At 42.7% G+C, this 27,067-nt stretch overlaps 1 protein-coding gene and 1 long non-coding RNA gene across 4 annotated transcripts in view; one reads left to right on the top strand and one right to left on the bottom strand.

Moving 5' to 3' along the window:
- Nucleotides 1-10,296: 10,296 nt before the first annotated feature.
- On the bottom strand, nt 10,297-23,616 carry PGRMC2 (progesterone receptor membrane component 2). Its single transcript, XM_045831567.1, has 3 exons — nt 23,153-23,616; nt 12,693-12,848; nt 10,297-11,508 (listed from the first exon to the last, which is right to left on the bottom strand). The coding sequence occupies exons 1-3, from the start codon at nt 23,568-23,570 to the stop codon at nt 11,411-11,413; spliced, it is 672 nt and encodes a 223-aa protein (XP_045687523.1). The 5' UTR covers nt 23,571-23,616; the 3' UTR covers nt 10,297-11,410.
- Nucleotides 23,617-24,127: 511 nt separating this feature from the next.
- The window catches only part of LOC123814043, a 73,658-nt gene continuing 70,718 nt past the window's right edge, over nt 24,128-27,067 (top strand). For 2 of the 3 annotated variants that reach the window (XR_006784830.1, XR_006784829.1), the window contains exon 1: nt 24,229-24,444. This is a non-coding gene — a long non-coding RNA (uncharacterized LOC123814043). Of the gene's footprint in view, nt 24,204-24,228; nt 24,445-27,067 lie in introns of those variants that run through there. The other variant, XR_006784831.1, reaches the window with a different exon arrangement.

Below are 27,067 nucleotides of genomic sequence, written 5' to 3'. Positions count from 1 at the left end.
AGAATGAGCGCTTTTCCAGATGCCCGGGAGTTGCGTCTCCCCTAGGGTCCTCCCGCTCGCCTGTATGAATGAATACACGGACTGCGGCAGAGTCTGTGGCTGAGCACAACTTCCTCGTGGTCGTCGACGTGAAACGTGGTGGGTTAAAGAGCTGTCCACTAAAACAAGACAAACCCTTACTGATGACCCTGGGGGTATCTGAACTTTTATGTCCAGAAAACCCAACCTGACGGCTTTCCAGGAGCTGACCAGTCAGTTTCACAGCTCTGGCGAGTGGGTGACAGCAGTCATGTGGGCAATAACTGCTTCCCTGTACACCACGCAGTGGCTGGACTGCCACACGCATTGCCACTCGCTGAGGTCTGCAGGGCAGGGGTCTAGTCTTCATTTCACAGATCAGTGCAAATTAGTGAACTGAGTCCCGGGGCGGTGGGGTCCATGTGAAGGATCACTGCTTTTCCGTGCCGAGTTGGAACTGGAATCCTGGTTCTGGCCTCCATACGAAGTGCTAGTTCCAATACGGCACCCTTGACGGGGTTTGCTTACATCCCTTTGCCACCCGACCAGATGCCACGACCACCCTCCATTTGCTTCCGGTTTCTGTGGGTGAGCACTGGGCAGGGCTTAGCTGGGACTGCCTGGGCTGGACCATCCACAACGGCCCCACTCACGTGCCTCAGACGGGATGGCCGGACCTGTCTCTCTGCAAGCCTTTAGTCCCAGTCTGCCTCACGCGATGGAGGGAGGTTTCCAAGGGGACAAGAACAAAAGCTCTGAGGCCTGTCGAGGCCTGGATCGGCAGTCACGTGGCACCTCTAGGATACCGTGTTGGCCAAAGCAAGCCCCAGGGCCAGCAGATTCAAGAGATGGGGAAACAGAGTTCGCCTCTCGATGTGAGGAGCTAGAGCTACAAAGAATCGGGGGCCATTTTACATCCCTTGTCAAGGGAAATGCAGGTTCAAAGCGGAGATCGAGTTGGGTTACGAGGAAAGGGAAGGACTTCTGTATGCTGTATTCTTGAGCACGTGGTTTGAGTACGCACCTGCTCCACGTGGCCGCCAAGAGAGTGCGTTGAACAAAGTTTTCACGTCCTCGCGAGGGCTGCTACAAACGAAGAGCTTCTGCAGAGGAAGTCTCTGACTCTTTCCAGCAAGTTAGTGGCTGCTTCGACATCCTGGTGGATACCCAGGTAAGAAACTCGTTTTAGAGCCCCCTACACTTACGCCCTGCTTTGTACGACGAGGCATGTAAAGAGTGTGATTTCCCAGGGCCACAGCTGACCTAAGTCCCAAATGGGGAAGACATCTTTGAAATGACCCCTTCTTTATGTGACGTTCAGGGTACCTGATGCGTTTCAGCGGAAGGCGCCTGCTGAACTTAACTGCGAGGGAGGTCCTGCTGACCGTGCACTAATGTGCAGAAAGGAAGCCGGTGTGCAGGAGCCTTGTGAATGCCCTCGTTTTAAATGCTTCGTGCGGGAGGAAATGGGGCAAGGTCGAGGAGCCTGTAACCTCTGAAGGATCAATGCCGAAGACTTCGGAGTTAATACACGTAGTTTTCGTGATCTCACCAGGGAAGTGTAGGTCTATGCTCTTCAGGGTGAAGGCAGGGAAAGAATTCATTTCAAAAAAATGCTCTTGTCCCCTTTGCTGTCTTGGAGGTGCCTCGCTTTGCCCTAACAGGTCAAGCCCTGTCTCCCCTGGGATTCTCTGGGAACTCAGATCTGGAGGATGGGGTGGCTTTGGGTCCCGTGGTATGCTGCTGGCTTCCTTTGCGCCCACAGAGGTCAACAGTCGTGAGCACTGCAAGGTGTCATCAGCAGAGGAAGCAGTCATTTGATAATGAGCACACCGTTTCCATTTTCAGCCTGATGTCACTGACGTTTATAGTGCCATCTGTAAAAACTAAAAGTTCAGTCTCCTTGCTGGGCCCGCTGGAACATTCATTCCATCCTTGTCCTTTACTAGCTACACAGGGAGGAAGAAACGCACCATCCATTTAGTCGTGGGATCCATCTGAAAACTCCCACCAGGACCTGGGATTTCTTTCATACTCGCTTGCAAGGCACCGTAGGTTTGGCATTTTCTGAGCCCCCTGGTGAGTGTGCTGACGGTGATGTTCTCATTCCTTCAGAGTGCAAACGTGTTCCCCACCCGACCGCAGCTCGGCCTCTGGCTCCCACTGGGGCCTGACCGGGCAAGCTGTGCATACACTTCTTGAGAAGGTGGATTGTTGTGAAAACCTTTCCCACATAAACAGAAACAAGGCCCTGGCTCTTTCAGAGGCAGTTGCCATCAACTTTTCTCCTGTGACCTCTGGAACACCATTGCATCAGCTCAGAGACCATCTGGGTGAGTACTTCCCAGCTTAGTGGATGGCAAGATGCCCCACTGCCCCAGGCACATCTGCCTTGGTCTCCAGTCCCTCAAAGTTCTGCAAGCTGACGAGATCTCACCAAACCTCCTAAAGGTGGTGTGGCCCTGGAGGCAGCTGGAAGCCATGTGCCTTTAGAGCATCCTTGGGTGCTTGTTTTGGGAGCTAACCAGAGGAGGAAGTGTTGCTTTAAGACAGACCTCACTTAGCTATATTCTTCATTCCTTCATGTTTACGAGCAGATAGTGGCTAGGGCTAGATACACAGATTCCATTTGTACTCCTAAGAGCTCATGCAAGAGGGGGAAGATCTAAGGGAGGGAATGGAGACATAAACAGATGTTGATAATATATAGAAACCCTTCCCCCACCTTTTTTGAGTGAACTACGTTTTGCCCTACTGTGGGAAGTACAGTTAATCCATGTATTCGATCACAAAGCATTTGACGACTGCCTGCTGCTGGCCAGGCCCTCCCTGTGCTGTGCTGTGCTGTGCGCCCACTTCAGGAGCAGCCTGAGGGTGAGGCGAGCAGAGCAGTACCCTCCTCGTGCACCCGCCTTCCATCTGCAGATGTCCTTTTACCTCGTGCTCTGGGCAGCAGCCCTAATCCTTTCTGGGTCCAAAGGACAAGGTGCACTGCAAGGGGACTTCAAAAGGAAGCAGACCTGCCGTATAAACATCACCTTCATCCAGGCCAATTATTCCTCTCCCTTTGTCTTTAAACACAAGCTCGGCTTCAGTTCATTCAAGACCATGAGGCAGGTGAAGACACCTGGACTGATATTTCTCTGCTCTTTAGTTCATCAAGCACCGCTCCCACCCCCACCCCCCATACTTTAGTTCAATGAATCATATAGGAAAAGAGGAATTACTTGGGTAAATGTAGCTATTGTAAGTGCTAAGGAGCTGCTTGAAATCATTGTATGGAAAATGAAACAAGCTAGTTTTTAAAAGGTAGATTTTATTTGTAATATTATGGAAATGATTCCAAAGTACATGAATGAGTTAAAAAAGTTTGCAAAGTAACACAGTAGCATGCCATTTGTTTTTTTAAAAAAAAACGGGGAGGGGAAATGATAAGAGCTAATACTTTATAGTATTCACTATGTACCAGGCAGTTTTAAGTGCTTTGCAGAAATGAACCCATTTGATGCTGAAAACAACGCAATGAGTTGGGTACTATTATCTCTTACAGATTTGAGCACTGGGGCACTGACAAGTTGAGTCTCTTGCCTGAAGTCACAGAGCTAGGATTCAAGCTTGGAAGTTTGTCTACAGATTCCGGAACCTAGCACCGCACTATTTCCATAGGCACAGCTATATGAACGTCGATACCTAAAAAGGTCAGGAAGATGCACCCTAAACTGAAAATCACGGCTCTCGCTGGGCAGGGTCAAGTCATACATGAGCTACAATGTTTGAGGGTTGCTTTTCACCCAAAGAGAGTGATTTTATGCTGTTCCTGTTCACTTTACAATCTAAACAATATTTTAAAAGCCAGTACTGGGTTCAACTTAAGTGGTTTTGAATAAAACTACTAATTGTACATTGGGTTTGGAATCCTTGTGGGCAGGAGGATTGGGTTCGTCTCCCCTCCTGGGCAGTCTCATGACCTCTGATGAAATGTTATTTCAGAGAGTAGATGAAAAGATACCTCAGATTTTATCTGGGACAATGGGAGGCATATTGGTAAAAGTATTAGCTTTCATGGCTGAAGTGTCAGAGTTCAGACACTGAAGCCCAGGTGGCTATACAGATCAAGTATTAAGCACTGAATGAAGACAGAGTTTTTTATTTAATTATAAAAATGGAGTACAACTAATATCACACATGTACTAACAGTTGGGAAACAGCAGTATATGAGGGTTCTCCAGAGACACAGACCTACAGATTAGGTAGCCCTAAATCTTTGAACATAAACATGGATAGGGATATAGATAGATGCAAATTTCTGAAGCTAGATCTAACTCTTGGGAGGCTAGACAGTGTGGGGATATTTCCAGGAATTGCTCGCACAGTTGTAGGCACGGACAAATCTGGAATTTGTACAACTGGCCATCTGGAAATCCAGGTAAAGGCTGGTGTGGCAGCCCGGGCCAGAACGGACAGGGCCAGTCGGCGGGCCGGAAACAGGCAGCGGCTCCACGCTGCCGTCTCGAGGCAGAATCGCTTCTTTTGGGGGAAACCTCAGTCTTCGCTCTTCTGCTCAGCCTTCTGCAGTTCAGACACAGGAAGAATTACAATGTTTGCGCTTGTATTTCTCATGTAAGGAAGGCGATTAATTCCTCTTATCTTGCTTTTCTCTTTTATTGGGTTGGCCAAAAAGTCCATATGGTTTTCTCCGTAAAATAAAAGACACATTTTTCATTTTCACCAATAACTTTATAGATTTGGGTATTCTGAGTATGTTGGCTACCTCTTGCTATTGGGTTCTACTGGGTAGAGGCCAGGGGTGCTGCTAAACACCTTCCATTGCATAAGACAACCCACAGCAAAGAGTTATTTGGCCAAAATGTCAGTAGTACCAAGAAAGTTTGCAAACCACTTCTGACACGTTTGATCAGTCACAGCACCTTCTCCATACACTGCACAAATCTTTTTTTGCACTTCAGTAATTTTTACCTCTTGTGACATAATGAAGTATAATATGCTGAAAATGTTGTGTATCTTCCTCCATCTTCAATACCAAAATGGCTTGCACAAAAAAATCACCAATTTTGATGTTTTTTTAAATTTATTTTATTTATTTTTAAAAGCATTTTTTGTAGCAATCTCTATTTGAATTTGTATTAAATATGTCACATTTCTCTACTTTAGTGAATGATGACACTTTTTTAAAGATTTTTTTATTTATTTAATTTTAGAGCCGGAAGGGAGGAAGAAAGAGAGAGAAACATCAATGTGCAGTTGCTGCGGGCTGTGGCCTGCAACCCAGGCATGTGCCCTGACTGGGAATCGAACCTGCAACACTTTGGTTCGCAGCCCGCGCTCAATCCACTGAGCTACGCCAGCCAGGTGATGTTTTGTTTTAAATGCATGCTGATATGACAGCTGTCACAATACAGTCTGATAAAATTGTTTTGAATGAAGTTAAAGACAACTAAGCGCTACTAGAGCCAGTATACGGAAAAAGACGTAGCAAACTTTTTGGCCAACTTCGTAGCACGGTTGTGATGGCAGAGGTCTTTCTCCCCTTCCCTGCTCCTCGCCTCCCAAGTAAGGCATTTCTTCCCAGGCAAGTGCAGCTGTCGAACTTTTCCCATTATGCTTTGATTACATTGCAGTTTGGCAAGATCAAACTTAAACTTGCTTCTCACTTCAGCTTCTCTTTTTCTACATTACCACAGGAACAGACTGGGAGATAGCAGTGGTAGGGGTGGAGGGTGGGGGACACAGTGGGAGGGAGCCACCCTGCGTGGGATTTCAATGGCATTGATGAGAAAAAAAGTTGGGGGTCCTTCCTCTCCTTTACTCCCTTGTCCCTTTCCTGACCCCAGGTGCTGCAAAACAATTCCGATGAGACAGGTACACGGGTTAGGGCCGCACATCACCCAGGTGTGTCAGGAAGACAGTCCTACACTTGGCAGTCGTATGGTGTGGCTACATACGTAGGGGATGGCACAGTTCTACCTTTGAGTTGTACTCACAAACTGACAGGATACTGGGAATCATGTCGCCCAGTTGCTCTCCAACACTTTTTTTCTGGTAGCATAAACTGTTAATCCCTTGAAATGGTTTAATTTAAAAAACACTTGAGTCCTTTCACATCATAAAATGTGGGCTGAAGTTTTAGGTTGCAGAGAAATTCTTTACCTGAGCAGTAATGATTCAATATAAATGTTAATTATATGTTTTAAACCCTTCAAATTCTTACTTGCAAACCCAACACAAACAAAAGCTGCTCTTGTGCGGCTCCCCGGCTATCTTCTCAGTCCTTGGGGTTTCCTTGGGGCCCCCGTTTCGAAGCTATCAGTGTTTGTCTATCCCTCTCACTTTACAAATAAAAAAAAAAAACCTGTGCAAATACTAGGTACCTAGCACTGTACTAAGCTTAGGAAAAACATTGTGCCACAATATGAGCTGGCTCTGGTCCCGGCTTATGAAACAGATGATTGCAACACAACACAGGAAAGTCAGTGAAACTGCAAACAGGAGCTGCTGTATGATGGATGGGGGCCCGGAATCACCGGGAGCCTGGGTCTCTGGAACTGAGCAAGTTTCTCAGAGGGCAGTGACCTTGGGAAGATGTGGAGAAGAGGAACATCCAGACTGCAGAACGGAGCTAGGGGTACATTCTGGACAGTACAAGTTTTAAGCAGCAGAAAATCACAGTGGGAAGTGAGAAGAGGACCGACACCTTGTATTGAGTCTTCAGGAAATAAGGAGCCACTCAAGGCTTTTCAGTAGGTCAAAGTTATGTTTGATATTGCCAACAGGAACTATGAATTTGACGGCAACAGCAGGGAGGTAGGAAGACCTACCTGTAGCTCTCTGCCCGTGTATCAAGAGCAGGAGTAAATCTGGGGGTAACGTGCGTTCATTCTGAGGCTCCAGATAGAGATGTCCAGCGTGACTGGGTGGAAAGCTCAAGTCTCAAGCCTTGGAGAATACACTGTGGCCCTGTATACATAGAAAGGGAATGGAGATGTAGGAAGTTAACACTGCTTCTCTTGATTTTTGATTCTTACTTTTTTAGTCCTTTTCTGTATACTGAGCATATATTACTTTTATAACTAGGCAAAAGCATAGTTATTTTAGTTTTTAAATTCTGTTATTTTCGAAACTTTGCTTTCCCCCGGTTTCCTTCAAACCAAATTGGTACCATACCCTATATGGAAGTTCCTGCATTTTCCATTTTGCCGTGTATAATGTGCTCTGTGTATAATATGCACCCATGTTTTTGGCCCAAGCTTTCAGGAAAAAAATCTTTCATTTTAATTTTTTAATTCAATTTTTATTTGCTTATATTTAGAAACAAAGCTGATTATCATATTCCAGGGTATTATTTTGCATACAGATATCATTATTGCTTTCTAGAGTTATGCTTTTAATGTGTAAGCATAAAGAAAAGAATTAAAAACATATATAGAATTAGTATTGCCCATGTATAATGCACGTCCTTTTTTCCTTTTAAAAATTTGGGCAAAAAAGTAGCCCTGGCTGGCGTAGCTCAGTGGATTGAGCGCAGGCTGTGAACCAAAGTGTCGCAGGTTCGATTCCCAGTCAGGGCACATGCCTGGGTTGCAGGCCATGACCCCCAGCAACCGCACATTGATGTTTCTCTCTGTCTTTAAATTTTTGGGCAAAAAAGCATGCACTGTACACAGCAAAAGACGGTATTTGAGAATACTATGTAGCCATTAAAATCATGCTTTCAAAACAAATATGCAAATGTTTACCAGTCTTACATCAAACTTGATGATTTGGTATAGTTGAGTTCTATGCAGATACAGCAAGACGGAAGCAAACCTCTGGAGATCAAACCGGTGTTCACAGCACTTCAAGTGCTCTCTCGAGCGGAGCAGTCACAGGCAGCCCAACGTTCTGTCACTAGTGACGGCAGAACACACTCGACGCTGAAATCTGGCCCAGTGTCCTGATGTCTGACTCACGGACATGTGGTGAGGAGACACAGACTTTTCGGACATTGCCAGGGGGTGACAGTCTTCTCTAAAAACAGTAAAGAGAGGTTGGGTGGTCTATTTGAACTCTCTTGCCACAACAAATACATCATAATCCGTGGTTATTATCTCCTACCAAATTGGTAGCTGCCCTTAATGAAACATACTCAAAAGCTCTCTTGGAGTATTTGCTTTTAATCCATTAGAGAAAAAAAACCATCACTACAATGTTCTATAACTCCTATTTCCAGTCTGTTCAAAGCAACTTAAAAATTTTCTGAATCCCTTGTTGTGGTATTACCAGTTTATTCTGACCTGTAACTGCTCTCTGTAAGATTACACATTGTTAACATAACGATGGCATGCACCTCCAGCAATTCATTGTGCTTTTCAGTTACCAAGAGGGAAACGAAGTACTTGGATAAGGAGAGTCTGATTCAATGTCAAATTTTCTAGAGAAGTTTTCTCCAGTACGAGCTCGGTAAATTAATTTTAGATTTCTAGGTTTTGAATACAAGTAGGTATGTCAAATTATGCAGATTCATAAAAAGAGGCATGTAGAATTATTGTAAGGAAAACATAAGCAGCCTTAACACCTGTCAAGGTTTTAAAAACTTGATCTGTATCTGAATGGGTACATTTCCTTGTAGAAAGAAATCTACAAGTACAGTACAACAGTGTAGATTTTATTTGGGAAATATGCCAACTCAGAGATACTACCAAAATATAAATATCTGCATAAAAATTTACTTTTAATAATCACATTAGATTGCTATGTGAAACTGATTTTTAACTCAGGAAGTTTAAGGAATGATACAAAATGAAGTAACAGGGAATCAAACCAAAATTATCCAAGAATAAGTTCCATTTCTATTTCTCTTTCAAGCAGATGACAGAGACAGACAATATAATTTGAAAAGGTTGGTGTGGTGTTTCTCAAACGTGCCTGATTGTAAGAATTACCCAAGGCACTTCTTGCAAACGGAAGTCTGAGATCCATTCTCTTTCAGTTCTCACTCAGCAGGTGGTAGGTTTGGATTGGGGACCAAGGTTTTATATGTAGCTCCCCCAGTCATTCAGATAATCAGGCAGGAGTGAACAGTGGCTAAGGGGGAAAACTCCAGCAGCTGCACCACCCCAGCACCACGCCCTGCCTCATCGCCTGCCCAGCATACTGCCTGAGAATGAGAAACACTCAACTGAAGATTAGGAATTGTCTACAGAACACGGTTTATTTCAAGTCCAAAACACAAAATGACTCATTTTTCTTAACATACTACATAATTTCTACTGTAGGAATATTTAGAGTTTCTGTACCCACAAGTGTATGTCTGAACTTTAGGCTCAAAAGATTCATTCATATATACATATACATATATACATATATACATATATATATATATATATACATACACATATATGAATATATATATCTTAATACAGAGGACATGTTTAACAAATGTGTTTAGAAAACACTTTACATAAAAACACAGAGCATTTACTAACTCTCATGTTTACAACCAGTCTTCAGCTAAGATTTGGCTGAAGTTCATTTTCTACAAAATATTCCGAGACTGAATATAATAGAATGCAGTACAACAAATCCTCACTTAACATTGTTGCTAGGTTCTGCAACTTTAAGTAATGTAGAATGAAGCCTATTTTAGCACAAGAGTTAAGATCCTACGGCATCTCCTCAATCTTATCATGAGATGACATTAAATGAAACGTTATTTGAGGATCTGCTGTAGTGTACATATCTTCTTATTCCAGTTACAAGTTGTCCCTTCTTTGATGGCTTCTTCGTGTAATCTCATAAAGCAGGAGACTTAACTGATGACTTACCAAATAGAATGTCTTTCTTGGTATAACTTGTCCCCAACTAAGAACCAAATAGTCATGATGAAATCGGGTAACCAACATATAAGGGTTTTTTTTTTCAACTAACAATAGAAATTAATACCCATTGGTATAATATCCTTTACTCTTCTGTGTCCAGTAACTACTACCTGTAGTGCTATTACTTGTATAATCAGTTGGCATCAAAAATATAAAGTAAAAATATGTGCCTTTTTATATGTCAATTCTTACCTGAGTAATCTCAGATCTCTTAGAGTGTTCCACAAAGTGGAATTTCTTCCTAAAGTTACAGTGAATGTGGTACAACGTGTACAACTTGGTTAACCAGTGCCTGCTTTTTCGTTTCCAAGGTCTTCCTTATCGAGAGTCAAGTGCACAATCTTGACTGCCAAACCATAATGCACTGGCTTCCAGTTCGTATAGAAAGTCCAACTCAGCTCGGTTTGGTTTATCATACATGCTTTATTAAAATGGTACTGGTATGTACAGTATCTGCAGAGTCCCTTCCGAGGCGCTCTCATCCATTCACACACACCCACACAACATTCGCACTGCGGCTCCTTGCACCCACACTCGTGAGCTGTGAGGGTCAGACTCCTCAAATTAGGCAGCTGTTGGGGGATAGAGTTGTTGATTTGGTTTTCAGTTTTGTTTTTCGAAAAGAGAAAAGCATGGGGGAATGCGTTTGGCCATTACAATGCTAATTGAGTTCGTGTACAATGACATGTGGCAGTAACACTGAATGTTCCTTTTACATTCTATATACACAGAATGACATCAAGGTTTCACGGTCAACAGAATATTCCATCTTCGGTCTCAATGCTGCTTGTAGTGACTTCTGAACTCAAATATGGGCTTTCCCTAAAAACAATTCAAGTCTATGCAAGTGAAATAAGGCACAATTAATATTGATTTGATCTAGTGGAGGGGACGGGATGAAAACTATTGCAAATGATGTTACTATTGGGGTTACTTAAATCCACTTGAAGTCCCGTCTCCTAATATCCAAAGATTTCTTAGAAATAAAGTTTGTTTTTCCCTTTTCCCTGATAAAACCCAACACGAAAAGTTTTGGGATTCACATTTTAATGTTTCAGTAGCCTAAACTACTCAAATTGGTGGGCGCCCTGCCTCTTCTGCCCCAATTTCTTCCTTCCCACAATACTGAAACAGAAGCACAGCACAGGGAACGGGGATCCCTTGCTGTTTCTGAGATTTGTACACAAATACATCTGGTTGTCTTTGATTTCTTTTTTCCTAAAAGAAAAAGTAACCTCGTAACTTTCTTGCTCTTTTAAAACAAAAAAATCCCTGTCTCCTCCTTTTCAAGATGATGAAGCCCCACATTTACCAGACATTACAAACAACTGCAACAAATGAGTTTGGCAGCATAAAGGATGTCTAGTATTCAAATCTTCTTAGACTTGTTTAGCTTGTACACAGTCTGTTGAGTGTTTTTTGCAGCAGGTGAACCAAACCCAAAGACGCTGGACATTCTGTGAAAAGGAGTAAGAATTGCAGTTCTGAAGGCCCCTGACTTTGGTTGTTTACAAAGTTCAATCCTGTTTATTGTGATCCTTGGTATCTTCTTCGTCTGTATACTCTGACGGTTCTTCTCCTGGTTTTAGCAGTCTGCCTACATAATCATACTTTTCTGAAAGACACATCAAAAGAAAATCAGTAGTGATCCAATTTGTTTCACTATTCCATTATACAGCGGGGGGGGCATGTGCCTCTCCTGGGATCATACAGAGCAAGCTAAATGTTTCCTCCTGCTCACCTTTGCTGGTCTGTGTACTCATGTAAAGCTTGAACAGAAGAAAACACGATAACGGAACTTACAAAGCTTGGGAATGTGCTTTGCAAGAGACTGTTCCATACTACCACTTATTAACCAAGGACACAGCATCAGAATCTCTTAGACATCTTTTTAAAAACTATGAATGTCCAGGACCCTTCTCAGAGGTACTTATCCCAGGCGGGGTTAGGTCTGGAGACGTAATCCAAAACTGGCCTCTGCTGTATACTGTTGGAGTCTCAGAATAGTTCCTTAAATCTTAATAGCCGAAAGTATTATCATCAAAGAAACAAACTGGCAACATAGGGCATTTTTAAGTTATTTAAAAATCTATAAATATACTGAGCTTTACATAGAACAGGGATGAAGTAAAATGTAGTATTCTTTCCTCTATCAAATTGTCTTCTTAGATCTGTTACATTGTCTGTTTTTATGTCACCAGGTGTTTAATGTAGAACATTGTTCTTTCCAAGTTGATACACCTTCAGTTATCTCTTGGTCAGGAGTTTGATCCTAGGTTAACTGAATCTGACAAACCAAGAGAAGACAGGAGGACTGCGTTTTACTGTAGGACCAGTACAAGCGCCAAGAAGCCAGAAGGGATGCATAGGTCACACAGGTCCCGAGTGTCACATAGGTGGTAGTAATTGATGTCACGAGGGTATAATAAAGAGAAATATTTTTTTCCTTACAGTTCAAAGGTAAGATCAATAAAATCATTTAGAATAAGTTATAAATATACTATCACGTTAGTAGTAATCAGTTCAGTTATAAGCCTGTATTTTTTAAAAAACTACACCTTAATAAACAAAACTTATACCAGTAAAGGTGTCACCATTTTTCTTGGACTTATAGTTTGTAACGAGTCAATTTTTAAATATGGATTTTATAAATCCCATGTAACAATCATATTGCTATATCAAATAATGATGGCAATGAAAACATCCGGCATCCTTGGGCTCATAAAGAATGTGAAATAGCATTCTCTTTCTTCGGCCATAAATTTAGCATTTCCAAAGAACTCAACAAAATAAAGGTACCTTTAAACTGCATTTCCCACTCTCGAACACTTTCCATTTGTACGGCATTCAAATCTGAGAGATCATCGTATTCGTCTCTAAGTGCATCTTTATCTAGGCAGAATGTCGCCAGTCCTCTGGAGGCATCCCTACCAGCAAATATTCCGTATGGACCCGCTGGGGGAGAGAGAAATGATTTAGATTACGTAACGATATTTTAGACTGTCTCAAAGGCAAAAGTCAAATAAAAGAAACATCATAATGACTCATATATGTTACACAGCCTTACTTTCAAAACATGTACAGATACCGGATGGGGTAATGAGAAAACACGTCTTGGAAATCTGCCTTTTTGACCAAAGTAAAGGTTTTCACTGAAAATGTAAACCCTAAGTTTGAATTATTTCAGATGCCCCAAGACTCGCAGTCAAAGATGAGGACTGTGAGGTATTAGGGAGAAGAGGACATTTGGGCCATTAGGCTTGGAAGCCAGTTTGCTTCCAAACGATGCTTCGCTGACAGGACAGCCACTGTAAGCGCCGTGTACAGACTCAGTGAGCTGTGGGCCTTCTCCTCCCACCCAGGGCAGGCGGCACACACTTCCTCGGGGGCAGACACTGGACCATCTTTGCAGTCCCTGCGGCTGCTGCTTTGGGGTGCCCAGCCAGGCGATGGCCGACAAACCTTTGCTGAATAAAGGTTCCATCAGAAATATGACCCATTTTCAAAATAAATGCCACCTGATTACTACAGTATACTCACAATTATCTACATAAACGAAGAAAAGCCATTAAAGAATGTAATGGTGTTCACTTGTCACCACTTTTGGGAAACAGCCCGGCGATAAGGGGCAGTTCCCAAGCGACAGGGTGAGCCCCCCCACCGTCCGTCCTAGAGAGCAGTACCTGTCTCACCCGCCCCTCCGCTCGGGGCCTAGCCCAGTACCTATGTTCCTAGGAGGTGGGAACGTACTAAGTTTCTTCCAAGTGAATTAGCTGCAATTCCAAACAAAGAGAAACTAGATTTTGACCCTTTAAACAGATTCACTTATGGTAACCAAAATCTCCACCTAAATATAGGTTAAAGAGACACTTCAGTTGCTGAAAACAAATACTAATAAATAAAACAAACACCCTAATTTTTTTATATCAAGAAATTGGTTAAATAAATTATAGTATGTTAATTTAATGGAATAGTATACAGCTATCAAAGAGAATGAGGTAACTATATGTACAGACATAGAAGTCTATAATATATTAACTGGAAAAAGGAATTCCGAAGAGCATGTATACACATACACACAAATATACATATATATATGATGATTCACTTTGAATTCAAGACCATACATGTGTGTACATTTTACACTCTGTATGTGCATGAAAAACACCAGGGAGAATACAGACCAAACACTTAACAGTGGTGACGTTTCTGGGGAGTAGAGGGAGAATTTTTACTTCATATAACTGGTAAGGTCTGGCTACTGAAAAAAATGATTTTTATAATAACCCTTTAAGAGGTAATTCTGTCTTCATCTTAGGCTGCAGAGCATGTAGAATTTTTCTGTTTAAAATGTTGTTTTAAGAATTATGTGCTAATAAGATTTCCAAAATAGATACATAATTTTTTAAAAAAAATATTTCCTGAGTCTGAAAGTCATCCATACATGACAAAGGTAATTCAGAGAAAATTTTTAAACCACAATTATTGGCTTACTTGAGTAACAAGTGTGGTCAGTGAGAAAGCTACTGTCTAGTTAACTGAATAAAGTATTTTCTAAAGCGAAGTAAACAAGTAGAAAAAACTGGAAATTCCTTGATTTTTAAGTTAGCAGAATGATGATTATACCCACATTCATATTTGAAACATTTAGGAAACTAAAGGTTATGGGTCAGACAGCATTTGTACCTTTGAGAGTGGAATTCAAAATTTTAAACAGATAAAATTCTAAACATTTATGAATATTAACTTGAATTATAGAAAGCACTGCACCATGAAGTTCACCAAATATAAGAAATTCACTGTCTGAAAAGTTTAGGGCCTGCAACCAGAAGTGGCATTAGCAATAAATTTTAAAAGTAGCATTATTAGGTACTGCTACATTGATAAGAAAATAAAAGGTGATTATTTCCAGTAAAGTACTATATTTTTTATCCTGCTTTTCCCATTCTTATGTATTTTCCATATTGCTACTTAATATTAGGTGACCATCACAATTATCATTTGGTTACTGAATTTATTTAATCATTCCATAATTCAAAATGGAAGAGAATGAAGAAAAAAAAGCTATAGACACCAACAGCTTTCCTTAGCATTTGGTTGTTGTATTTACCTCCCTGGCCTACAATCCAGGCTACTTAGGGTACTTCAGAGTATAAACCACAAAGTACATCTAAATCATAAAAAGAAGAAAAGAAAAGATGAGCATTATAAAAACAGCAATCAGAATCCCCTCCATCTTTGAGCAAATTAATATATACCAGCACCTTCTCTAGTAAAATTCTCTGCCAGCTGCCCTAGGGAGGTCTCAACAATGAGTGAATGTAAAAACAAAACTTCATAAGACATGTTTTTTAGATGGCTAACTCAGTAAGAATGAATGTGAATCAACATTTACTAATTTAAGCCTAATTCTATATATAAAATGTTTTGCTAACTCCTGAACAGAAAAGAGTGATTTGGTGATTAACTTATTTCCCTACTCTCCAAACAATATTAAGCTATCTTCTCCACAAGTTTGAAATTTCCTTCCCAGAAGCATTTAACTTCTGAAAAGGTGTTTTTGGTAAGTTTTACTCTTCCCTGTAAGACTGTAAAGAACGTAACACTAAGATTAAGAACTACAGTTGGAATTGAATGGGCTGATCAGAGAAGTAGGATTCGCGGTCTAATTAAAGTCCATTTCTCTGCATTCATAACACAACCAGAAGCACACTGAGAAGTCAGCAACACCTCCCCATTCCACTGCTCCCTGCTGTGACAAACGTTTATGTTCATGATCCCAGAATGTCGGTAATAACAGTTTACACAGCTCATGTAGAATGAGAATTTGAAGGTGAAAAAAATGGCTTAGACTTAATTATTATCTATTGGAATTTAAAAACAGTAAAGATAATAGTAAAAGTGTTGGGAGAAAGAAAAAAGTTCAGTGCAAAAGTCTTTAAGTATGATACAAAACACAACAGCCATAAAATGATAAATTTGAATTATGTAAAACTAAAAATATTTGTGTGGTTTATAAAACAACATAAACTAAAAAGGCAAATAATTCAGAAAAACATTTGCAGCAAAGGTTGATTTATTTTTTTAAAGAACACCGAAAATATGTAAGAAAAGACCAATATCATGATTTAAAAACTATGGCAAAGAATAAACAAACAGCTACTTGCAGGAAAGAAAACATAAATGACTCAGATTTTTTAAGATGTCCAACCTAAGAAAAAGAGCAATGTAAACTTCTCAAACTGACAAAGACCAAGAAGTTTAACATCACAGTTCTGTCAAGAGTATGAAAAACAGGCATTTTCATGGAGGTGTAAATTGACCCAACTTCTCTTGGAGGGGAATTTAGAAAAAAGTACCCAAATTAAAGATGTACGAGTATATACCCTAAAACTTAGTAATCCTACTTCTAGGCATTTATTTTATAGATAATTATAATTTTACTCACATGTGTAAAATGACATTTACCAGAATATCTATAGTAGTGCCATGGAATAACAAACTAGAAACAATTTAAATGTTCATTAATAGTAGGCTGTTAAGTTATTACATATTCACACAATAGAATATTATGGATATATTCACAAGAATGAAAGAGTCTCAAGACATTAAAATGTGGTTAAAGGTTTGCATAGTAGCTACAATTAGTGTGGGGGGAAAAAGTGCACATCTACATGCTTGCACTTGCAGAGAAAGCTCTGGAACAATACTCAGACTAGTTCCTTGCCAGCAGGGAGGGGACTGTGGTAGGTTGTGGGAAGGAGACTTATATTTCACTATTGTTTTAAGTATTCTGTATCTTAAACATGTATTACCTAATAAGAAATCGTGTTTTATTTGTTTGCCACTAGGCCGTTTTGAAAATACACCCCAAATCACTCTACAGTTAGATAGATGTCCACAACCCAAGGCTCAGGGAACACTACAGAAAAGACCCCAGCAAACAAAAAGATAGTAATTGCTGAGGGTGAGTTTGCAATGGAAACTATAAACGACATGAAGAAACACACCACTATGGAGGAGTGAGTACATCTAATGGGTAGGAGAACCAGCATCCCAAGAATACAATAACAAATTACTTAAAATGATTATGAAATTCAGAGGTGGAACATAAGGAAAGATGAAGAGACATGATGGACAGAACGAAAAGCTAATGTGTATCTGAGCCCCAGAGAAAGGAGACAGAGAATGGGAGAGGCAATAATTGGAGAAATAATGGGTTCACATTTTCTAAAATAAATGAATGGCACACATCTTCAGATGTTAGTAGAGTCTGGAACAGGTTAAAAAAAATAAATAAATAAAACCCCTGCCTGGACAAATCCTAGTAAAAGAGCAGAACTCCAAAAGCAAAGGGAAAAAGTCTCAACTACAGCTGTCCTCACTTACACGTTCTTGATAGATCCTTGGAAACTGCAGTTAAGCTAAATGATGAACGACAAAACCAATTTTACCGTAAGCTAACTGACATAAATAAGCAAGATGTTAAGTTCCTATGGCGTATTTCTGGTCACAAAAACTCACCAAACATCCAAGTAAGGCCTCACATGACTTGTAATAAGCTTGAAATAAATGTGAGCTACATAGACACAATTGAGGAAAGATGAATAAAAAGGAGAATTCTTTTCAACCCATGTACTGCAGTTGAGGGGCAAGGTTGGTCAGAGCTTATCCCGGCAGCTCCGTGCGAGAAGGGACCCACTCTGGACAGGACGCCCGTCCATTGCGGGGCCAACTCAACACCCGTGCTCTCTCAGGCCAGGACAGTGCAGGCACCCCAGTTCACCTGCCGTGCACATCTCTAGGATGTGGAAGGAAAGCAAGTCCCCAGAGAAAACCCATGCAGGCACGAATGTGCAAACTCTGCAGAGTGGCCCCAGTTGGGAAACCGTATTTTTCCTCATTGATGCTATAACAAAACAATGCTGAACAAATCAGTTATTCAAGGACCTGCTGTGCAACCAAAGGGGAAAAAATACTAATCCAAAGAATGAAAAACAAACTGGAAGAGGACTTACAGTAGAAGACAGGAGCATAATACCACTGAAGATTTTAGGTATAATAACCACCTACAATTTTATATCTTAAACCTATACTATTACTTCTGATTGAGGGAAGACAGAATCAGAGTTTTTCTTCTACCAATGAAAAATACTCTAGGATATACCTCTCTAGACTGAAAAACTGAACCCCGAACAACGGAAGAAGATGCAAGAAACAGCAGTGGAGAAAGAACACCCTGTTGCCCTGGCTGGTGTGGCACAGTGAACCAAATTGAGCACCAGCCTGAGGACCAAAAGGTCACCGGTTCCATTCCCCATCGGGTATACGCCCAGGTTGTGGGCCAGGTCCCTGGTTGAGAACGTGTGAGAGGCAACCAATTGATGTATCCCCATCATTGTTTCTCTCACAAACTGATGTTTCTCTGCCTTTCTTTCTCCCTTCCACTCTATCTAAAAATAAATAAAGTAAAAAAAAAGAAATAGTGTCTCTCGCAAAAAGTTAAGGAAATCACCAAAAGAATAGAAATAGAATATATCCAAATCAGTATGGGAGAAAAAGTAAAAGGAATTTAAAAACATCAATCCAAGAAGGGGGAGAAAAAGTGGGAAAAAGGCAAGGAAACGTATAACAAAGAAATTAGTAAATAAGACGGCAGAAATAAATTTCAATAACGAATAATGACAAATTAAGATGTTAGAAGACATAGAGTTGATAATAGATCCAATGGGAAAAAATCTAGCTATTGGCTATTTATTTATAAGGGAAAAATAAAACATAATACAGATTAGCTGAAAGTAAAATGACGAAAAAAGAAATACAGAGGTAATACTAATCAAACAATGGCCAAAGCCAAATCTGAAAACCAGAAAGCAGCACTGTAATGCAATCCAGGCAACTCCTTCTTAGTATTTTCAAATGGATCTGAGATCCTATATTAAAAATCCTGAGACGAGATGCAGGATCTAAGAGTACAGTGATGCCTGTCATGGGTGTGGGAGTGGCAAGGAGTGTGCTATCTTACAGACAGAGCACTGCTGAAAGCATGTGAATGGCTAACTCCAGATGTTACTAAACCTGCTCTTTTCTTCCAGCTTTAGTAACATCTTGTGCCTCCATACATGCTTTAAACTATCCTTTTTTAAATTTGTGACAGTATTTAACACAAATATAATTCCCTCAAAGATTAAAAACAACAGAATGACTTTAAATTCAGAGGAGCCAACCAAGTAGGTATTATAGAGAAAACTAGTATACATTGGAGCAGACTATTAAAATTCATCAGAAAACAAAGCTGACCCTTTTATCTTATTGGTAGGCGATGGATGTGAATGGGCATTAAGCCTTAAAAACAGACCCAGATGGCTGCAAAGCAAGAAGCTGGGATGAGGACTGGGGACTGGTCGATGGGACACCCAGGAAGGAGTAGGTCAGCTTGGGCCTGGTCTGTGTGGTACAAGTCTTGCTTCGACTGCAATTTTGCAAACTCTAAGTGAACATATTGAAGATAAAGTTCAAAAAAAAAAAGAAAAAGAAAAACACTTGAACATGTATTCCTTTCGCCAACCTCCCAAGTATTAGAAATCTCATCAGGTACTTCTCACGTATGACTTATTTTTCTTTCCAATGTAATTTACAAGTTAAGTCGAGCCCTAGCCGGGTAGCTTACTTGGTTAGAGAGTTGTTTGTATGCCAAGGTGTGGGTTTGATCCCTAGTCAGGGCACACACAAGAATCAACCAATGCGTGCATAAATAAGTAGAACAGCAAATCAATGTTTCTCTTACTAAAATCAGTAAATTAAAAAAAAATTTTTAAGTTGAAGAAAATACATATTTGGTATATATCAAGTCTTTACACAGAATTAGGGGGAAGTAATATATATGCATTTCAGAAACATGGGATAAACAATGAGGAAGGTAAATTGTGTATGATCTTTTGCCATCCTAAAGAACAAAAAGTCTGTTTGTAGTAGCGTTCCACTGCAGTAATATTAAATCAAATTATTTAAAATTAACTGTTTGAATCTTCTGAATCTATGGACCCTGGAAATCTGTGAAATTATGTTGTGATAGAATGTGAAGGGATGGCTAATGAAGCCAATTACACTGGGCTTGATTTCCAGCTTTGCCACTTAACTAAATATGTGACTTTGGGCAAAACCTCTCTTAAGTTTATTTCCACATTTGTAAAATGAGAACATCTTCAGAAATGGGAATACCCGAGAGTGTGCGCTGTTCAATATGGTAGCCGTGTGGCTACTGAGCACCTGAAATTGGCTAGTACAACTGAATAACTCGATTCACAATATTCTAATCTAATTAATTTAGAAGGCGTGTGGCTACCATACAGTTCAGAACAACATTAAGCCATGAAAGTGTGTTTCTTCGGAGGCTTTAAATTCCTATGGGAACCAGTAGAGGGTATGAAAAAACAACAGTAAGACAGATTCTCTGCAGGTTTGTCCCAAAAAGCAGTTTACCTGAAGTAGTGTAAATAGCCTTTGTGGTCAAATACATCTGCATTTGAGTGCATGTCTATGCGAACCAGGCCCATTTACCAAAGCTTCAGATCTCCCATCGGGAGGACAGGAATACCCCCTAACCTCACCGAGGCACTGTGCAGATGTCAAGTTCATGGGTCTGGTGTATTGAACAGTAGGTGCTTAACATATCTGGTGTCCTTTCTCTTCCCACATTTACTGGTTCTCACATGACAGCTTTCCTCACGTGCCGACCAAGTGCATGAACTGTTACTAAATTTAATATTAACAAATGTAATTAATGTCAACTGTTTGCCAACGTGCTTATCCACTAAGTTGTCAGTGTTTATTTTTTTTAAGATCTCGAACTTTTAAAATGACCCCAAAAAGTACCTTTAACATAGAAAAAACACCCTCAGAAAACAATCTTTAACTCTAAAACCATTATTGTAAACTGGAAGTAGGTATTGGCTAAGCATAGAAACTACACAGGTGTTCTGGTGCCCTTAGCTCATTCTTTCAAGCTACTAAGATTCTCAAATAAGTATTACTTCTCAACTGTTCTGCTGCAGAACTGCTTAATTGATTTGAGAATAAAAATAAAAATTAAAACAAAAACTGAACTTATATCTCTTTCACAGCCAGAAATTCGCCTTCAAGACTTTTGCAAAGTGCTACAGCTTTTACATATTCCAAGCCCATAAGGTGCTCTAACTACCTTTACAGTTCCTTTCAATAACAAAATACTCTAAACAGCTCTATTAGGTTGCCGATCAATAAATACCTAGAATAAAATAACTGACTGTCGCTCCAGACTGTCCATCAGGACCCGGGAATTAGTGGAGGCTAACCTAAACTGACTTCTCCGTTGTTATCTGAGGAGTCCCCTTGCTGCTGAAGCCACACAAAGGCTATCTACATTACACCTATGACTCTTATCTTAATTTTTAATTTCTGTGGCAGAACATTTGCCACTAGAAGCTGCCAAACGGTGTCTATGATGATTGGCTATTTTCAGATAGTGGCAAGGCATAGCATGTGAGAACAAATACGCTTCTTTGCACTAAAACTTTGTTTGCTTCACTGTCAGCTTAGACAGGGGCTACAAAGGCAGATCTTTTGGTTGGGTAAGCTCTATATTAAAAAATCTAAGTTTCTAATCACTGAACACACATTTTAATATCAATAGGGAAAAATTTTAGGTACAAAATACTGTATAAATCCTTACTATAAGATTTTTACTATATTTAATTTGGTCTGTACAACTAAATACTGTACTTTGGCCCTATTGTCTCACATGCTCTTACGTAAACAAGAATGTATTAACCATTTCAGCTGACACAAACCATCTGTTTTTCCCATTCATATAACAAGAAGCAAAATACTTTATAAGCCATCAAAGATTAAAGCTGAATGTAGACACATGAGTGCACGCACAAAAACACAAGCAACTAAGAAATCGTTCAATACATAAACCTCAAATTTTGTATCTCTATTCTAATTAACAACACACCAGAGCACTTGTAAACTATTTTCCAGCCACCAAGCACTAAAATTGTAAGTATATATTTGCAAGTGTCAGTGAACCTCATGCACCAACAGACTGAATCAAAGAGGAAACCAACTTGTCTTGAAGACTGGCCGCCAACCCTTGACTCCAAGGTTTGGATGTACTCTTTCTGAAGAACTCACTCTAGATCTCTAATTTCATTACTTATTTTTTATTGGAGTCACTTTTTTAAAGCTTAGAATTAATTACTACACAACCAGGATGTACAATATTGCTCGATTTTATGGTACACCAACAGGATCCATGAGTCTGAACTGAACCTTTATTAGCATGATCGGAAATGTATGCTGTAACTACACAGTAAAAGGGGCTTCTACACCAACGACCCTGCACACCCAGTTCTCTGAAAGCAAAGTTCTAAATGTGTTTAACTTGAAGAACTGCTGGGGAGTATGAATTTATTTAAGTTTCTTCTCTTCTGTGAAAACACAGTAAGTCATTATACACGTGTATTTGAATACCTGCCTTCCTACTACAAAAAGAGAGACCAGACTAGACTGACATGCCTGCTGAGTATATGAGCTCCACCCCCAAAACTCGGGCAAATACCCTTGCTAGTCTTTCTTAACATCTGCATTCTGGTCTGTCCCCATCCCACATACAGTGTTAATCTTGGAAAGCATCTCCATACAAAAACTGGTTTAAAAAAAAAAGTCAGAGATGTTGGTTATATGCCCAGGCTTCAGACTAGAGGGTTGGGTCTTGGAACTACGTGTATTAAAACGTGGCCTTACGGGGAGTAGTAGTGGGAAAAGGGAGATCGGTGGCAAAAAGAGTAAAGAAAGGGAAACTGAAATACAGGGCCTAGAACCTGAGGTCCCTCCTTTAGAAACCTCCCCTGCCCCCACCCATCTCAGGAATGAGACAGCTCGGAGAAGCTGGAGGGGCCAGACTGGCTGACGACAACCAAAAGGATTTTGAAAAATTCCTTTTGCGAGAAATGGGATGGGATGAAGATGAAAGCTGAGACCTGTTTCCTGAGGCAACATTGGGCCCGGCCCCCGACTTTAGGGGGTAAGTCGGAGGTGCCCGCGGCTGGGGGTGTGTGCGGGGCGGACAGTCCCAGGTGCCGCAGCCAAGGCACAGAGGTCCACACTTCGAGAAGGCTGAGCCAACTAACCCGGGGCCCAGAGACCTCTTCATCAAAAAGGAGTAGCACTTGAGCTGCAAGGGGTGACCTTCCCCTCCCCTTCCAGCTCCTCCTTACCAGGGCCGTAGAACTTGCTGCCTTTGGTCACGTCGAAGACTTTCCCATTGACCGCGAGCAGGATGCGCGGGGTGCGGGACCCGTCGTATTGGCGCAGCTGCTCCAAACTGAAGTCGCGCTTCTTCATCCGCGGCAGAGTGGCGGCGGGGCTCTCCTCGCCCGACCCTGCCCCAGCGCCCAGACCCCGTCGCCCCCAGCGCACCCACAGCCGGTAGGCCCCCAGCAGCACCAGCGCCACCAGCGCCACGTTCAGCAACATCTCCCCGCCTCCCGTGAGAAGCGCCAACGCCGCTGCCACCCAGCCTCCCCCTTCTGCTGTAGCTCCCGCGCTGCCCGGGCTCCCGCTGCTGCCGTCGCTACTGCTCTCACTGCCACTCCCCAGGGTGCCTAGCTTCACGTCCCCATCACCAGCCGCCATCACGGCCCGCCAGCACCTTCCTCCTCGTCCCCGCCCCCTGCCCTCCCCAACCCCACGGCCGCCCCTCCCATCTCCGGGCCTCCCAGCCAATAACATGAGGGAAGGGGGCGGGGTCATGCCGGCTCCGGATTGGGTGTTGACGGGGTAACGTTGTCTAGGATCTCCCTCCGCTCCCCTTTTTAGCTGGCCGCGCTCTGAAGTGACGCCCCGCCCACCTCGCCCCACACTTCCCTGCTCTCATTTCTCGCCCTGGCTCGCTTAAGTGGAAGTGTGGGGCGGAACTGAAGAAAAAAAAATCCTGCGCCGGCCGCGCGCGCGCGCGCGCATAGGCGGGGCGAGACCACGGCGCGTGCGCAGGTCTTCGAGCGCCACGCGCTCTGCTTTTTCCCGTATCCCCTTTCGGAGGCACGCTCGCCCAGTCCCTTCGGTGTGCGCGTGCGCGCCGGAATTGCTTCCCTTCCCAGCCTTTAGGTACGCGTCCGCAAACTCCCGCCTATTTGCCGTCGCTCCGCCCAGGAGCTTCACGTGCTTTGAAGCTGCGGGCGGAGGTGGGGCGTGGCTGGGGCACCTTTCTGAGGGCGCCGGCTGGTGGCATGTGGGCCGCCGCGACAGTTTATCTGCTCGCACAAACTGGTGAGGGCTGGCTCTCTCCCCTGGGCTCCGTCGCGCCTGTCCGGAAGCCAGGAACGTGGGCGCGCACACAAAGCTGCTGCCCAGAAGTGCTGGCGACCAGACGGTCTCCCGACGCGGGGGGAGTGCACGGAGTCCGCGCCGGGGCGGTTGGGGCGCCCGAAAGGCACGGGCTGCCAGCGCTGGCACTGCGCAGTCACTCCCTGGTGGTTTTGGCCACGGCTGCTGAAGAATTTTCTCTCAGGTGTCCGAAGAGTGCGTGGGATGAAGTGGTGCTGCTCGAGTTTTGTCCTGTTAAGCCCTTAAGATTCCGGCCTAAAGGTCACCTCCGAAGCCTCATTAAGGGCCCCTCAGCTCAGACACTGGTTTGCCGGGCTGGCTCCGGCCCAGGTGTGCGTTCTTGGTGTCGCCGAGTCACCCACCGCACACCAACCCCGGCCCCCCGCAACTCCCTGCCGTGCACTTCCGGCGTGATGGGTGCACGAAGGTGTACCGGGGCAGTAACAGTTCCCCTTAGCCTGACGCCCCGACGGAGCGGAGGGGAGACCCGGGCAAGCAGTGGGGGCGCACGGAAGGCGCTGGTGAGGGCTGTTAGAGGGACGAAGACGGCGCGGTGGGCGTTTGCGTAGAGAGGAGGGGCGCCGTCTGGGGACGCGTTGCAGCCTGTAGGAGTGAGTGGTAGGGATGGGTGCGGACCGTCTGTTGGCGGTTTTGCAGGAGCCACTGAGGATAACGAAAGCGCGAAGGACGGGACCAGAACTCTGAGTGGCGTGGGGGAAGGAGTGGGAAACCAGTCAGTGGTAGTAGTTGTGCAACAGGTGAGGGAAATCAAACTCAGTGATGGCGTTGGAGCATGGGTCCGCGAGCTGTTTATACAGGGCCGAGCGCGAGTCGTGCTAAGGACTGACGAGTCAGGTCTGCCTCGTAGTGAGAAAGCGGCCCTGGAGGAATCAGCGTGGCTGGGTTCCAGTGAAACCTGGCTTATGGACCCAGAGATTTTAAGTTGATATAATTTGGGGTGTCACGCGGTATCATTCTACTGATTTTTTTTCAATCATTTAAAAAATGTAAAAACATTTTTTCCTCCTCCCTGGAGATACAATAACAGCCCCCAGGCCATAGTTTGCTTTAGATTCTTGCTTTAGAGGTATTTCCTCGTGGCAGAGTGAACTGCTTTTAATTGGGGATACGTAAGTGGCCGTATAATCTAACCTCCTCCAATCAGTAATACTTTTCAAAGTGTAAGGGGACACTATTAATTACAGTGGGAGAACAGGAGCAGGAGCACATTGCTATCCCAGGCACATCTGAATGAGGGGTCATCCTAAGGTGAAGGGTTAGAAGTCAAAACTGCCTTAGGACTTGATAACAAGAAATGGTGCCAGTGATGCAAACAGGGAGATTGGGAAGGAACTGGTTTTGGGGAGGAGATGGCTGTAGCAGTTCAAGGTGTCATACAGTTGGGACAACATCGACCAGCGGAAACCACCCCAGAGGCTTTATACTGGGGGGGGCAAAAAACAGAATTTATTTATTAAAAACTGTGTGTTCTTACATGTTTAAACCTCAGTCACCTTCAACGTACTCTCCAATTGCTGCAACAAACCTATCGAGACTTTCCACCACTCAAAACAGTTTCGAATTTGTCGATTTTGATGCCTTTTGGTGCTTCTGCCTTTTTTGTTTGTTTGTTTGTTTCATCTCTTCCACATTAGCAAAACATTTCCCCTTGAGGACTTTTTTTCATTGGGGAAACTAAAAAAAAAGTCAGGGTGAGATCGGGTGAATAGGGAGGGTGGGGCACGGAGGCCATGCTGTGTTTTGTCAAAAACTGCTGAACACTCAGGGTGATATAGGCAGGTGCGTTTGTGAGTCACCCATCGTGAAATGATGACCCTCAAAAAAACCTTTAAAAACTTCAGTGAATCTGAGCACAACCTGTCAGCAACCACAGCTGGCCCACTGATTCAGATGGGTTCCTAGAACACTCAGCTAGCAAGGGAATACTACGAGGGGTCCACCCTCCAGAAGATAATTCTGGTTTTTCTTGGTCCCCTCTGGTAGCAGGCCACTCCTTGTATCTCACTGACCAGAACTGGGTTAATAGCTAGCTATTCTGTCAAACAGTAACTGACAGAGAGCATGGGACTGCCCTGACTAGTTGGTGTTTACGCAGCTTTTAGCAGTTTTCATAGAAGACTTTGGGGTGCATTACCCAACCTTTAGCATTGTTGGTTCCTTTCCACTACGTATCAGTGGTGCACTCCAGGCATTGTGACACCAAAAACAAACAAACAAACAAACAAACAAAAAACCTCTTCCGCTCCACCCTACACACACTCCCTATAGAGTTGATACTGGTTGAGAACCACTGGTGGGCTTAAACCAAACAAGATTTACCTTGGATTACCTACACGCTGAATTATGAGCGTGTAGGTTTCTTTTCCCTGATTGTTTTGGAGGGAAGAGAGTAACTGGGCAGTACTGAACTTCTGTTTTCAAGGAAGTAAGCAGGGTGGAGAATGTTGGGTAGGTAACCGATACTGTCTGCCATGGGAATAAAAGATGTTTTCTTTTACACCCTGAGATTAAATAAATATCTCAGCTTCTCCACACTTAAAGCCCTTCCTTTTTTATGTGTTATCCTTTTTGTCCTCTGAGCAACTTACTCTCCTTCTAGGGTCCCTGATCCGATCTCTTGCAGTAGGGTATTCCTTTGACTACTGCAGTAACTGGCTGACGGGTGGCCTACTCTGTCTTTCCCTCCCTCATTCCCACATGAAGGAACTAGTCCTATATGCTGATTTCCTTTACGCAGACACCTGTCTCCAGTGATGCTTGGCTATTTAAAGGAAAGAACTCAGAAA

Source organism: Phyllostomus hastatus, unplaced genomic scaffold (assembly GCF_019186645.2).
Source record: "Phyllostomus hastatus isolate PE091 unplaced genomic scaffold, TTU_PhHast_1.1 phas_contig_159, whole genome shotgun sequence".
NCBI classification, from domain to species: Eukaryota; Metazoa; Chordata; class Mammalia; order Chiroptera; family Phyllostomidae; genus Phyllostomus; species Phyllostomus hastatus.
Note: the sequence above shows the minus strand (reverse complement) of the source record. Positions and strands in the feature narration are given on the sequence as shown.